Consider the following 14,868-nt stretch of genomic DNA (forward strand, 5'->3'; position numbering starts at 1 on the left):
AGATAAACTATGTATTCTAGTGAAATGATATAAATTTACTCAACTGTTATTATAATTTAATAAATAAATTTATCGAGATAAGATTTACTTCTTGTGAATTACATGAGAGCTCACATAGATCTGAATACTAATTTTTGTTTTGTATCGCACGTAAGGAAACATCTATGGTTACAAAATCATGAAGCTACTAGAAATTAGTGCTTTTATATTTTAGAAGAATATATATTAAAATTTGTAATGACTTTTTTAAATTTACCACATATATTAATTTAGTAAAATTATAATTATTATAAACATATATTGTAATATCTATTCCAAAGAAAACACAACAAAGATATTTACAAAATGCTAATGCACAAGTCTAAAAGAACATCTATATTTCCGCTAGTATTAATACTAATAATAATATTAAATATTAACAATAATAATTCAAATACATAAATAATAATATTATTAATAGTAATAATAACAATAAGAATTTTAATAACATTGACAATGTTAATTAATAATAATAGTATTTATAACAATAGTAATACTAATAACAATATTAATGATATTAATGAGAATATTAATAATCATATTAACATTAATAACAATATTAAGGATAATTATAATAATATTAATAATATTAATAATATTAATAGTAATATTAATGATAATAATATTAATAATAAATATTATTATCTTTTTGTTTTTGGCAAAGAATAATTTAAATTTTTTTAGTATTACCTTTGACAAATTTTGAAAATTATTCATGTGATACTCGAGCAATCAATATCACATGTAAACATAAACAAGGTGTAACACCCCAAAATACTTACAATTTATTATGCTCTGAACACAATAGAGTGTTTATATGCAAGGTATATAGTTTTTTTTTTAAATATTACTTATACACATAAAATTTATATAAATACAAGATATATGTACAAGATAAAACCTAATGTTTTCCATATGCTCTTGTACCTGCATGTATATATGCTCGTGTATGTAGTCTAGTCATCACGATTCACAAAATAAACAAGACATGTAAGGGTAAGCTAATGAAATAAAGTTCTAACATACGAAAGTATAAATAAAAAGAAAATAATTAGATTTGAGATTCATATACAAACATAGACATACAAAATCCATGTAACAGCTACAAGAATTCAATTTCTTTCCAATACTAGTATACAACATTCATATAAACCACATATAGATCTATACATTAAAGATATTCAACAAGCGAAATATCAACTGACGCCTTCTGGAATACTCTATTAAGTAGGCTATACCAGAGCCTAACATCTGATCTAATACTCAAGCATAGATTTACAAACGAATCTAAGAGAAAGGATCATGGTAGTTCAAACATCCAATATCATGTGTCAACAGGGGTAACGATGTGTATGAACTCCCTCATCAACTTTTCACCACTTGATATCTTAGTGTATATGACTTGATTATCAGTGAAGTTAGAGTATCTATGTTAAAACATAAGTGCAAAAACTTAATACACAAATCAAACAATAGTCCATACATTATTCCAAATGTATGACATCAATTTCTTACAAATCCATCATTCTGAATAAATACAAAATTTTACAACCTTTATATGATCAAGATGTCTATGATTTTGAAGTGCTCAATTATATAACTTGTATTCTCATAGAAATCACAATTCAACAAGATATTCCAAGAATTTTAACATTCAACTCACATTCAAACTAAAACAATCACTTTATCAACTCCTTTCCAAATTGATAAGCTTCAAACAATTTTCATTAATTAACATCTATTTCACACAACAAACAACCCTGCAAGAAAAGTTAGGACTTGTGACCATACCATCTTCACATCCAGATCTTCTAACCTAGAGTTACGTTGAAAGTTAAAATTAGTTTTTCTTACATGAAAAACTTATCTTCAAAGCACCCTCCAAAATTGAAGTAAGAAATGTTACACATTTGGAGACCTAGTGCAAGTTATCCAAACATAGCTAAAGTGAGAGAAATTGTGTTGGGATTGGATTAACTATTATAGTTGGCAATAATATTATTTTTTTATCAGAAAATTATTTTAAAATTATTTTAATTAAAAAATAATTTAAAAATAATAATAAATTAACTTGAACTTAACTAACATAGTTAAAGTCAGCTTTCAAATTGACTCTAAAATAATTAGTATCCTTTATTTTATAACTGAAATATGACGTTGATTAGTTAAGATAGACTTTTACTCATTATTGATGTTTGACCAATGTTAAATGTGTGTATTTTCTTGTTGTGATACTAGTCTATAAATCTGGGCTATGAACGAATTTAGATTGAAAAAATAATTAAAATTTGCTTTTAGCACACTTTAGTATAATAACATAAAAAATAATGAATTATATAATTAAAGGATGTAATATATTTTAGAATTAATATGTAAAAAATGTAAATACAAAAATTAATAGGGTAAAGGAAAAAAAAAATCTAGCACTATTGAAATTGTTTTTATACATAAAAGTAAAATATAATAACAGTAAAGACGGAATGAGTAAAAAAATAAATTATTATATCAATGAATTAAAAACTATTATAAATAATAAAAGAAAGTACACCTGAATGAAAAAAAAATGAAGAAATACATGAAATACTTTTGTTATTGTTTTATAAGTAATTAAATCTAAATTAGGTAAAATTGTATTACATAAAAATTTCTTTATATTGTTTATACTTGGTGTTGAAAAATTAACTTTGATTAGTTTTATATATTTCATTTAGAAAAAAAACAATAAATAAAAGGGATTTTTTTTCTTCAAAAGGACTATATTAATTCTATAATAGTTACACAGTTGACTGGTCACTTAAACAAATTAAAAACAAAAGTAAGTTACAATTTATAATATTTATATAAGATCAAAATTTAATAATTTTAATGTGACTTTCATTTTTATACATAAATTTTGTTTAGAGATGACTTTTGAAAATTCAAAAGCAACCCTTTAATGATAATGCAAGAAAATCTTTATACTATATCACGATGTTCTAATTAAATTGTTTTAATTTATTTTATTAGCAAACACAGATTACTCCGAAACATTACTTTTCAATCAATATCCATTCATTTGAATGGTTGTAATTTTTGTTCTCACAACGTTAATTGTATCACTATAATGTTATAAATTCTCAGGTAGTAGTTAAAAACCTGAATACTGAAACATTGTTTAACAAAAATGTCACATTCATCAACCCTAGTTCTTATTTTACTGTCTCTTTGCAGCATCACTTTCTCAGAGGCTCTGAAAGGAGGGTTCAGTGTGGAAATCATCCACCGTGATTCATCAAAATCACCGTTGCATCGTCCCACAGAAACCCAATTCCAGCGAGTTGCCAATGCAGTGCGTCGTTCCATGAATCGTCCCCATCATTTCAACAGAAGTTCATCACCTAAGCTCAACGTAACACTAAACGATGGTGAATACCTCATCAGCTATTCAGTTGGAACCCCACCCTTCAAAGTTTATGGCATTGCTGACACAGGAAGTGACATGATTTGGTTGCAGTGTAAGCCTTGTGAAATCTGCTACAACCAAACCACTCCAATATTTGATCCTTCAAAATCCAAAACCTACAAAACCCTTCGTTCCTCCTCTTCTGCATGTAAATCAGTGCAAGATGCCTCCAAGGAAGGTGAAAAGTGTGAATATACAATTCACTATGGAGATGGGTCACAGTCACATGGAGATCTCAGTGTGGAGACTCTCACTTTGGACTCCACCAATGGCTCTTCAATTCGGTATCCAAGAACTGTGATAGGATGTGGAAGAAAAAATAGTGTGTCCTTTGAAGGGAAGGGATCTGGGGTAGTTGGCCTTGGAAGAGGACCTGTGTCCTTTATATCTCAATTGGGTTCTTCAATAGGTGGAAAATTTTCCTATTGTTTTGCTCCAATGGCTAATACTTCTAGCAAACTCAATTTTGGAGATGCTGCTGTGGTTTCTGGGAAAGGGAGTGTTTCAACTCCTATAGTGTCGCTTGAGCCAATGGTGTTTTACTACTTAACATTGGAAGCATTCAGTGTTGGGAAAACCAGAATAAAGTTCAGAAACTTTTCATCTGGGTCTAATGGAGAGGGAAACATCATAATTGACTCAGGTACAACACTCACTCTTTTGCCAGGTGATGTTTACAAAAAGCTGGAATCAGCAGTGGCAAGGGAAATTGAATTGGATCGTGTTGAGGATCCATTTAAGCAGTTGAGCCTTTGCTACAAAGGTAAATTTGATGAAGTGCATGCACCAGTGATAACAGCACATTTTAGAGGTGATGCAGATGTGAAGTTGAATGCTGTGAACACCTTTGTTGAGGTGGATGAAGGGGTGGTGTGTTTGGCTTTCATGGCAAGTGAAATTGGTTCCATCTTTGGGAACTTGGCTCAGATAAACTTCTTGGTTGGCTATGACTTGGAAAAGAAAAGAGTCTCCTTCAAACCCACAGACTGTACTAACCACTGATTGTTGCTTGTTTTGCTTAGTATCTGTCAGTGGATTAAGAATAAAAATATATATATTTTAACTATTTTTTTTTTTAAGTATCTTAACTTAAAAATTAGAGTATTTTATAATATATAAATAGATGTAAATTTTATTTTATAAATAATTTTTTAAAATTTTGAAATGTAAAAATCATGAAGATTTTTTATTATTATTTTAGTATTGGCATTTATTACTAGTATTTATGTTGATATTTATTATTATAATTATTACACTTTAAAGACAATTACTTCATAAAAATCAATTTTAGATAGAACAATAATCAGTGATTTCATACAAAGTGGTAGGAGTGACAATGCGGGCTGGTCCGTCCCGTATTTGGTATGCAAAAACTGAATTGGGTTGGCCCACATAAGAAATATTTATTAAAAGAAAAAAATTTAAATAAAAATTTTGAATTTTTTTTATTTAGATGCATTAGGTAAATGATTTCATAATAATTTTTTTATGAAACATGCGTTGTAAGATGTTATTAAAAATTTCAGAATGTAAAATATGAGACTACATTGAAGAAAATATGGGGGTGTAGAAAAAAAAATTATACACTTTAAAGTTATGCGGGCCAACCTGCGCTGCCTCGCACTTAGCCTGCGCGGGCTGCGGGTTATGCTGGATGGGCCTAAGTGGGCCAACGGGTTGAAATAAGCAACCCGCCCCGCATTTTTTTCAGCGGGCCGCGGGCCGTGCACCGGCCCACCCTACTTTGCCACCCTTAATACAAAGTAATTCTAGATAAAAAAATAATAAATAATTAATATTTAAAATAGTTTTTAAATTTTTAAACAAATTTCTAAATTGATATTAATTAACTAATTGATATCTAATTAATTAATTTTAGACTTTAAATAATTAGTTGGTAAAATCTTAGTAGCTAATTAGATAATTTAAAAACTCTATTAGATACCAATAATTTTGTAGTCTCTAAACTATCATCTAATTTGGTGACTAGTTCCTTTTAATCTTTAAAATTAATCTTTATTTAGTGATTTTTTAATAATATTATTATTAATTAATGATTTTATTAATAAACTGACAGGTACACTGAATTCAGATCGATAAAAAAAAATCTTTATCCATTATAACTCACAAATTTATGATCAAATTAGGATTATTATTTATTCTTAAGAAGAGTATTAATAATATTAATAATAATATTAATAGTACTAGTAAAGTTATTACTAATATTAATAAATTTTTTAATAATATAATTAATATTATCAATAAAAAATACTAATAACATTGATAATAAATGTAGTATTAATAACAATATTAATAATATTAATTATAATATTAGTTATAATAAAAAATATTAATAATATTATTAATGTTGTAATTAATATTATTAATAAATTAACAATAATATTACTTATAATTTTAATAATATTAATATTTATTATTATTAATAAATTAATAATAGTATTAATAATAATAATATTAATATGATAGATGAAACTTGAGGTGTGAATCAAATTGGAATTTTTTTTTTACTATGATGGGGTTATTTTATTTTGTTTTTTACTAAAATGCGGTTCATTTAAAAAAAATTACAAATTTAGGCAAGTCGTGCCAATTCGACACAATTTCATATGTACAAATCATTCCAATTTGACACGACTTATGCCTTGTCATACTGAAGTCGTGCCAACTTGGCATGACTTTTGCCACGTCATATATATATATATATATATATATATATTTAAAATTTTATTGTTTATATATTGGGTAGTAAGTTATGTAATGTTAAAAATTAATTTAATACATAATTTTCTAAGAGTGTTAGTTTTAAGGAACAAAAAATTGGATAATCATGTATGCATCATGTCCGGCACCATTAAATATCAAAATATCAAAAAATTTGCATACATGAGACATTAAATATCAAAATATACTTTTTGGCTAGTGGAAAACCATGTCCGGCGGCAATGTCCTCAGGAGTTTATGGCTCAAAGTTTGAATAAGCTGATTATCCAAACATGATCCATACATTTCTAGGTATATTTTTTTGATGAAAAATTTCAAAAAAGAATGTGATTAAGTAACACTCTTAGAAAATTATGTATAAAATTAATTTTTAACATTACATAACTTAGTACCCAATATATAAACAATTAATTTAAAAAAAAAAAAATTAAAATATGACGTGGCAGAAGTCGTGCCAACTTGGCACGACTTCAGTATGACATGGCAGAAGTCGTGACAAGTTGGCACGACTTCAGTATGACACGACATTGGCACGACTTCAATATGACGTGATAGAGTCGTGTCTAATTGAGACGATTTGTGCATATTAAGTCGTGCCGAATTGACAGGACTTGCCTAAATTTGTAACTTTTTTTAAACGGACTCCGTTTTGATAAAAAGAAAAAAAATAACCCCATTATGGTCAAAATTCCCAAATTGGCATTTCATGTCTTCACGTGACAAAATAGAGAAAATTATGTAATCTTGTTTCCATTAATTTTATAACATACCCATTCTGAGTTCCAATGAATAATGTGCTTCCACATTGTTACTCAAGGAATATTTTTCAGGTAGGAATATATATATACATATATATATATATATATATATATATATATATATATAAAATAAACCATAAAAAAATGAACAAGTATATTGTGCTGGACTGAAAATATTTATTGACCCATATATTAGAAAAAAAACAGAGAAGAATGAATCACTGCAGAGTGCAATCTGTTTTTCTAAAGGACACTGTGTTCTTCTGAAGATCATAACCAACCAAAATGTTTTGCTGAGCCAAGTTCCCCAAAACAGGACCATTTTGACTTGGCACGAAAGCCAAACACACAACGTTGTAACCAACCTGAACAAAGGTGTTGACAGCATCTAAAGGAACATCTGCACCAGAAAAGTGTGCTGTGATCACTGGTGTATCTAGTTTATCAACTAAACCTTCGTAACAGAGGCTCAAAACTTTATTTGGATCCCGCGAACGTACCATTCTAACTGACTTTGCAACAGCTGCTTCCAACTTCGAGTAAACATCATTCGGCAACACACTTAGGATTGTTCCCGAGTCAATCGCCATGTTTCCACTTCCACCCACAGCGCTTCCATACTGTATTCTCTTGCCTCCCACACTCAATGCTTCTAGACGTAGGTAGTACAATGGATCTCCATTTCTTGAAAACAGAGGTGTTGAAACAGTTCCTGCCCCAGAAACCACCGCAGCATCTCCAAAATTGAGTTTGCTAGTTGAGTTAGACTTTGAAAGTGCTGGCACCAAACAATAAGAAAACTTTCCTCCTATTGAAGGACCCAATTGGTTGATAAGGGAACCAGGTCCACGTGCCAGGCCAACTATGCCAGAATTTGCCCTTAAGGAACCAATGGTGTTGTAACGACCACACCCTATTAGAGTTCCAGGGAATTTGATTTCATTGCCATTGGTGGAGCTTAAAGAGAGAGTTTCCTCACTCAGTTCTCCCTGTGAGAGTGTTCCATCCATGTAGTTTATGTAATACTCACAGTGCTTGTCAGGGACATGGGAGCAAAAGGTACCTGACACAGATTTGCATGTGTTGGAGGCGCAGGGGAAGGTTCTGTAGGTGGTGGATTTTGAGGAATCGAAGAGAGGAGTGGGTTGTGGGAAACATTTTTTGCATGGTTGGCATTGCAGCCAAATGAGGTTAGTGCCAGTGGAAAGAAATCCGTAGGCATTGAATGGTGGGGTTCCGACTGAATACTTCACAAGATATTCACCCTGATCTGGTACTACAGTGGTTTTTGGTGTGTTTGGAGGGACACGAGATTGGTTGAAATGGTTGACACAGTTTAGGGAACGACACATGGCATTGGCGACCCTTTGGAATGGAGTTTCTGTGGAGCTATAGAATGGTGATTTTGATGAGTCACGGTGGATTATCTCCACACTGAACCCACCATTGAGAGCTTCTGAAAAAGACAGAGTGCAAAGACAGAGTAAAACGAAAACCAGAGACATTGTTTTCATGACTAAGATGAATAAACAATGTCTCAAAGTATTCAAATATGCAACACGAGCACATTCGTAAAACCTTTTATAGGATTATGGAGATGCATCACTGAGAGTGTTTTGAACTGTGTTTGAGGTCAAACATTAAAATATTAAAATTTTAGGTGGTGGGGTTCTTCTTTAAATTTTAAGTGGTTCTGAGAGGATAAGAAGATGAAATTTTTGTTATTTTTGCTTTGTAAGAGGTTCGAACATATCTTAAAGTGAACATATTTATTATATATTTTATTGTTGATAAAAAGAAAATTAAAATTTTAGGTAAAAAACCAAATTTGCTTCAAATTTTCCATTTTTCATGATGCACAATTCACTAAAATATATGAATGCAATAAATAAATATACTGTTTGAGTTAATGTACTAATCAAAATTGACCTGTACTCCTAAAATATATGAATGGAATAAATGAGTATACTAATTGAGTTAATGTTCTAATGAAATTTGACTTGTAATCCTATATATATATTTTTCTAAATAAGAAAGTATCAATTACTTGAGTTAATGTTTTACAAGTGTCTCTCCATTCTCCGAAAATAATAAATATAAAAATAATGTAAAAGTTATTCTACACAAATAAAGAGTTTGAGTTAAGTTTTATTTATGATTAACTCAAATCCAACTCAACACTCAACACTATAAGAAAATCATGAAATAAAAATAATTTTAAAGACAAAAAATAATTAGTTGTTATAATGACTAAATTAAAGATAATTTTAAAGACTAAAATAAATTTTGATTTATAAATTAGTTTCTATTATTGTTAAATAGTCTCTAAATTGATATCTAATTAACAACTAAGTATCAAGGTTTTAACTACCAAGTATTTAGATTATAAATTTGGTAGCAAAAACCTTGATAGCTAATTATATATCAATTTAGAAACCATTTTAACTCTAATAGAAACTAATTTAGAAAACAAAAGTTTTTTTTAGTTTCTAAAATGGTTTCTAATTTAATCACTACCATAACTAATTATTTTTTATCTCTAAAATTGATTTCTATTTCATGATTTTCTTGTAGGGAAACTCAATCCAAACTAATTCACTGTTATATAAATAAGTATATAAGTGAATTTTAGTATGAGTGACGAAGACCAATTCTTACACATGAACAAATTATAAATTATGATATACTTTTTTTAGGTCTTGAAATAGTTTGGAATTTTTTTTTATGACTTGTCTTATAACTTCGAGGCTTGAATTCATTTTTATAAAGGATTGTGTTATTTTTTAATTAGTTTTTTTTCAAGCAAAGAATGAATGGATATTAAAATGAGCACTTGATAGGTGTTCCAAATTTTGCCTAGATGCCTAGCATGTGCACTAGAAGATTGTCAATCATATCTGGTTCTCTTATTATTACTTCTTTCCCTTCCAATATTTGCAGTTTTTTAATTAGGTTCTTGAAAATTATAATCCTACTTCCACATAGAGTTTACCGTAAAAAAATATTAGATCTTATTCAACCTAATCCACAAGCACTCCAAGTGGAAGGAAGGAATGAGAAAGAACAAGAAAGTGATAATGGTTTGGTTGAAAAGAGAAGAGAATAATGTGCTAGACAAAAGTTTGTATTCATTGAAAGACTTATTAAAACAAACAACAATAATCAATCATTGTTTTGTGCAATGCAATCCACAAGCTTAAAGGACACTGTTTTCTTCTCAAGATCATAGCCAACCAAAACGTTTTGCTGAGCCAAGTTCCCAAAGATAGGAGTACTTAGAGTTGGCACAAATGCCAAGCACACAACACCATCAGCCACTTTCATAAAGGTGCTGGAACCATGCAAAAGCACATCTGCACCAGTAAAATGTGCTGTCATCACTGGCACATCTAGTTTATCAGATTTAGCAGCTTTGTAACAAAGGCTCAACACGTGGTTTGGATCCTTAGCAGGCTGCAACTTCACTTCCTTTGCAACAGCTGATTCCAACTTTGAGTAAGCATCATTTGGTAGAAAAGTGACTGTTGTACCTGAGTCAATCACAATATTTCCCTTTCCACCAGCTCTAGCTGAAGTGCTTCCAACCTCTATTCTCTTGCTTCCCACACTAATTGCTTCTAAGTACAGGTAGTAAAATTCCTCAGGCTCTCGTGAATAAAACGGGGTTGAGACGGTTCCACTTCCAGAAACCACAGCAGCATTTCCAAAGTTGAGTTTGCTAGAGATACTAGGTGGTGAGAGTATTGGCACCAAGCAATAAGAAAACTTTCCACCTATTGATGGACCCATTTGATTTGCTAGAGACACTGGTGAATTTCCCAGTGCAACTATGCCAGAACCTCCTAGTTCAAAGGCAAGATGATTGTTCTGAGCACATCCTATTACAGTACTAGGAATTTTGAAAGGAGAGCCATTTGTGGAGTTTAAGGTAATGGTCTCTAAACTAAGATCTCCCTCTGAGTATGACCCATCACCATAGCTGATAGAATATTGACAACTGCTGGTGGTGGGTTTAGGGCAGGTACCTTGTACAAAACGGCATGGCTTAGCATTGCAACTGATGTTTTTGTATGTTTTGGATTTTGAAGGATCAAAGATAGGAGTGGTTTGCTTGAAACATGTTTGACATGGTTCGCATTGCAGCCAAGTAATGTCACTACCAGTATCAACAATTCCATAGACTTGGATTGGTGGGGTTCCAATTTCATAACTCATTAGATATTCTCCTTTAGCTGAGGTTACTGGTGCCTGAGGTGTGTTTGCAGACACTAAAGATTTGTTGAAATGGTTCGCACGGATAATGGAACGACTTAGGGCATTGGAAATTCTTTGGAACTGAGTTTCTGTGGAGTTATAGAATGGTGATTTTGGTGAGTCACGGTGGATCATCTCCACACTGAATCCACCATTCAGAGCTTCTAAAGAATAGAGTCTGCAAAAACACAGTAAAAGGAGAACAAGAGATGAATAGTGTGACATTATGTTCATCACTGACATGAATCAAATTGAATAAGTAATGTCTCAATCTTTTATCATACATTCCTAATGATTTTTTATAAGACTCTGGAGATGTATGAAAGGGATGAATGGGGTTCGATTTTAAGTTAGAAAATTTAAATTTAAGGAAAGTTTAGGATAAAACATCGAATTGGAACTTTTGAATCAATTAGAAGTTTAATTTCAATTAATTATGTTAGAAATACTATTTAGGGCAAACTAATGATGGGAATTACACATTTCTCAGTTTTAAATTAAATTTATTGATTTTTTCCCTATCAACCTAACAGCTTAGTTTTGTTCAGTGATCATAGTTTAACTTAAAAGATAAAAGAGTAAACTGAAATAAAACATATTGTTTGACTTTTGGCTGTAATTAATGATTTATTAGGTATTTATTAATTTTGATCCATATTTATTTTAGTTTTTTATTAATGTAATTGATTAATAGTAATGATATTCTATTGTCAATTAATATTTTAATTTTTTAGATATATTGAAAAAAAGTTGACTAATGAAGTGTTTTTAATGTGCTTCTCACATTATAGGAAAATAAATATTTAATGTAGACTGAAAATTAACGTTAAGTAATTAATAACATTAAATTTGTGGTGGATATTCTTATACATTCAAAATATGGACCCTAGTAGTCTTACTTTTGGAGGTGATTATATGTAAGGTCAACTGTTTCTGTATATGGGTTGGGATACCCCTGAAAGTATCCCTTTTATTTTATTTATTCATTGTGATAAAAAAAAAAATATAAGGTTAACTAAATAATTTTATATATACATATACATTATAAAAGAATTATTAAATAAAATTAAAGTCAGAAATAAAAAATAATTAATATATATTAATTAAATTAGATACATTGTTAATACTATAATTAATATAATTAGTTATTACTATTCCTATTAATAATATTATTAATATTATAATTTTTATTATTAGTATTATTAATATAAATAATATTAATGTTATATGATTAATATTACCATTATTATTAATAATATATCAATAATGACAGTAATAATAATATTATTATTATTATTAATATTGTTAATATTACTGTTAATATAATTAATACTATTAATTATTACTATTAATATTATTAAAATTACTAATAAAGATAGTAATATTATTACTGTTATAGTTATTATTAATACTATAAATATTATTGTTAGTATTATTAATATTATTATCAATATTATTAATATTAATAATATCATTATCAATAATGATATTATTATTAATATTAATATTAATAATATAAGATTATTAATTATTATTATTAAAATTTTATTAATATTATAGTATTATTATTAATAATATTATTTTCCTAATAATAATAACAATTATCGTAATAAAAATAATCTTTATAAGGTTAAATTAATAATAATTTGATAAAAAAAATTGTGTAATGGTTAAAGGGTTATACATGTACTCCAGCAACAAAATGATAATAGTAATAATTAGATTAAGATTAAGAATAAGAATAATAAAATATTAATATCTGTAGGTATCTTTATTTACGTCCAATTTACCCCCCACAGTGTTATCAGTATGTAATCTGTTGGTAACATTATTTTACCCACAAATTTTCTCTATTATCTCCATATTTTACTGTAGTAATTGCAAATTTGTCATAATAGTGAGGAAAGTGTTGAACACTTATTTTTGAACTATAAAATTGTTATTAATTTCAGGACCTGTTGTAGGGTATTTTTAATTGTAGTATTTAATTCCAATCTTTAGCAATATTAAGGAAGATTGCAATTCACAGGTTTTAGAAGATGAGGGAAGTAGTTGTACTGAATGTCATATATGTTATATGGAAGATGAACACTTGTAAGCATGGTAACCAAATTAACTTCAATTATATTTCCACAATGATTATTAATTAGCAGTTGTGGCTTAGCAGTTTTGGAATATATCGTCTTCATAGAGAAAAAATAAAGAAAAATATTGTGTTATGTGCTTTCACATTGTTAATAAAGAAATATTTTAAGGTTTAGGGGTTGGGATTTGACTCAAATAGGCCAAACGACCATCTTTGATCTGCTGAAGAAACAAGGCTCAACAAAATGAAACACAGCATTGCAAGTAAAAACAACACTCTATTGAGTGATTTTATATCTTTAGTCAAACATAGATAAGCAACTTTTTGCTATGCCTTCTTTAACCTGCAAAAGACAACAAGACTCCACATGAACATGAGAGTATCATTAGTAGCACCAACCCCATATTGTAACCAAACAAACAAGACTAATACAAAAAAACGTGCAACAAGAGGTGAATACATACCCTGGTTTGACTACCACACCCTATACCTCCCAACCCAGGTGAAATCTTATCTTTCTTCCCAATGTAATTCACTAACAATTCTATTAGGGGTCCTATTCAAACCATCAGCTTCCCAAATTATCTTTTCTTTATGATGGATTTCATGCATTCCATAGGCTCCATGCACCACTGGACATAAGAAAATTCGACTAAGCTTTCTTTACTACATAGTCATGACCACGCCTTAATTGAACCAAAGAAAAGCCAAAGAAAAGATTCGAGAGCTATCCACTCTGCAATTCGTTTGTGTTGCCCAGTCTAGTTTAAACTGCAAAAAAAAAAGGACTTTAGCATCCCAATGATACATTGTTTTCTCACCTACCCATTTACAACACAAACACCATACCCTCTAAGCTACTTTGCATTTGAAGAAAACATGACTCCTTGGTTCATCTTCTTTCCCACACATAACACACAAGATGCTATCCAAAACTATCCCTCTTTTTCTCCAAATTAACTCTTGTTGGAAGTCCTAAAACTCTCCATACAGTTGCATAAGGTAAAACTTTGATGTTCCAAAGAACTTGTACATTGACCTAAAATCCCTTTTCATCTATCCTTAAACACCTATATGCCGAACTAACCGTACAAGATTTTTTGTCCACCTTCCATACTCAGTAATCCTCATCATCTTTTAACAAATCCATAAATTCATAAAGCGAAACATTGTGGTTATGACTCAGATGAATAAAAGTGAGTAAATATATAATCTCTCAAATTATTAAAATATATTCGTACTAATCAAATTTGACTTATATTCGTGATAATGGTATAATTTGGTTGAAAAGAAAAGGGAATATTGTGCTAGACAAAAGTTTAACTAAGATTTATTCATTGAAAGACCTAGTAATAAAATATACAACAAATCAATCACTGCTTTGTGCAATCCGCAGGCTTAAAGGACACTGTGTTCTTCTGAAGATCATAACCAACCAACATGTTTTGCTGAGCCAAGTTCCCAAAGACAGCTCTACCATGAGATTTCAGGAATCCCAAGCAGATTATACGATCCGCCACTTCAATAAAGGTGTTGGAATCATATAA

The 14,868-nt window shown here is 29.6% G+C and overlaps 3 protein-coding genes across 3 annotated transcripts; 1 reads left to right on the forward strand and 2 right to left on the reverse strand.

Annotated features, from left to right (window-relative positions):
* Positions 1-3,200: 3,200 nt before the first annotated feature.
* LOC137826154 (aspartic proteinase CDR1-like) lies at positions 3,201-4,483 on the forward strand. Its single transcript, XM_068632025.1, has one exon. The coding sequence runs from the start codon at positions 3,203-3,205 to the stop codon at positions 4,481-4,483; it is 1,281 nt and encodes a 426-aa protein (XP_068488126.1). The 5' UTR covers positions 3,201-3,202.
* A 2,655-nt stretch (positions 4,484-7,138) lies between these two features.
* Positions 7,139-8,548, reverse strand: LOC137810445 (aspartic proteinase CDR1-like). The gene has a single exon (XM_068611694.1). The coding sequence runs from the start codon at positions 8,493-8,495 to the stop codon at positions 7,200-7,202; it is 1,296 nt and encodes a 431-aa protein (XP_068467795.1). The 5' UTR covers positions 8,496-8,548; the 3' UTR covers positions 7,139-7,199.
* Positions 8,549-10,101: 1,553 nt separating this feature from the next.
* On the reverse strand, positions 10,102-11,537 carry LOC137826507 (aspartic proteinase CDR1-like). Its single transcript, XM_068632493.1, has one exon. It carries the CDS (start codon positions 11,476-11,478, stop codon positions 10,144-10,146), a length of 1,335 nt encoding a protein of 444 aa, XP_068488594.1. The 5' UTR covers positions 11,479-11,537; the 3' UTR covers positions 10,102-10,143.
* Between the last annotated feature and the right edge of the window lie 3,331 nt (positions 11,538-14,868).

Source organism: Phaseolus vulgaris, chromosome 11, assembly GCF_000499845.2.
Source record: "Phaseolus vulgaris cultivar G19833 chromosome 11, P. vulgaris v2.0, whole genome shotgun sequence".
NCBI lineage: Eukaryota > Viridiplantae > Streptophyta > Magnoliopsida > Fabales > Fabaceae > Phaseolus > Phaseolus vulgaris.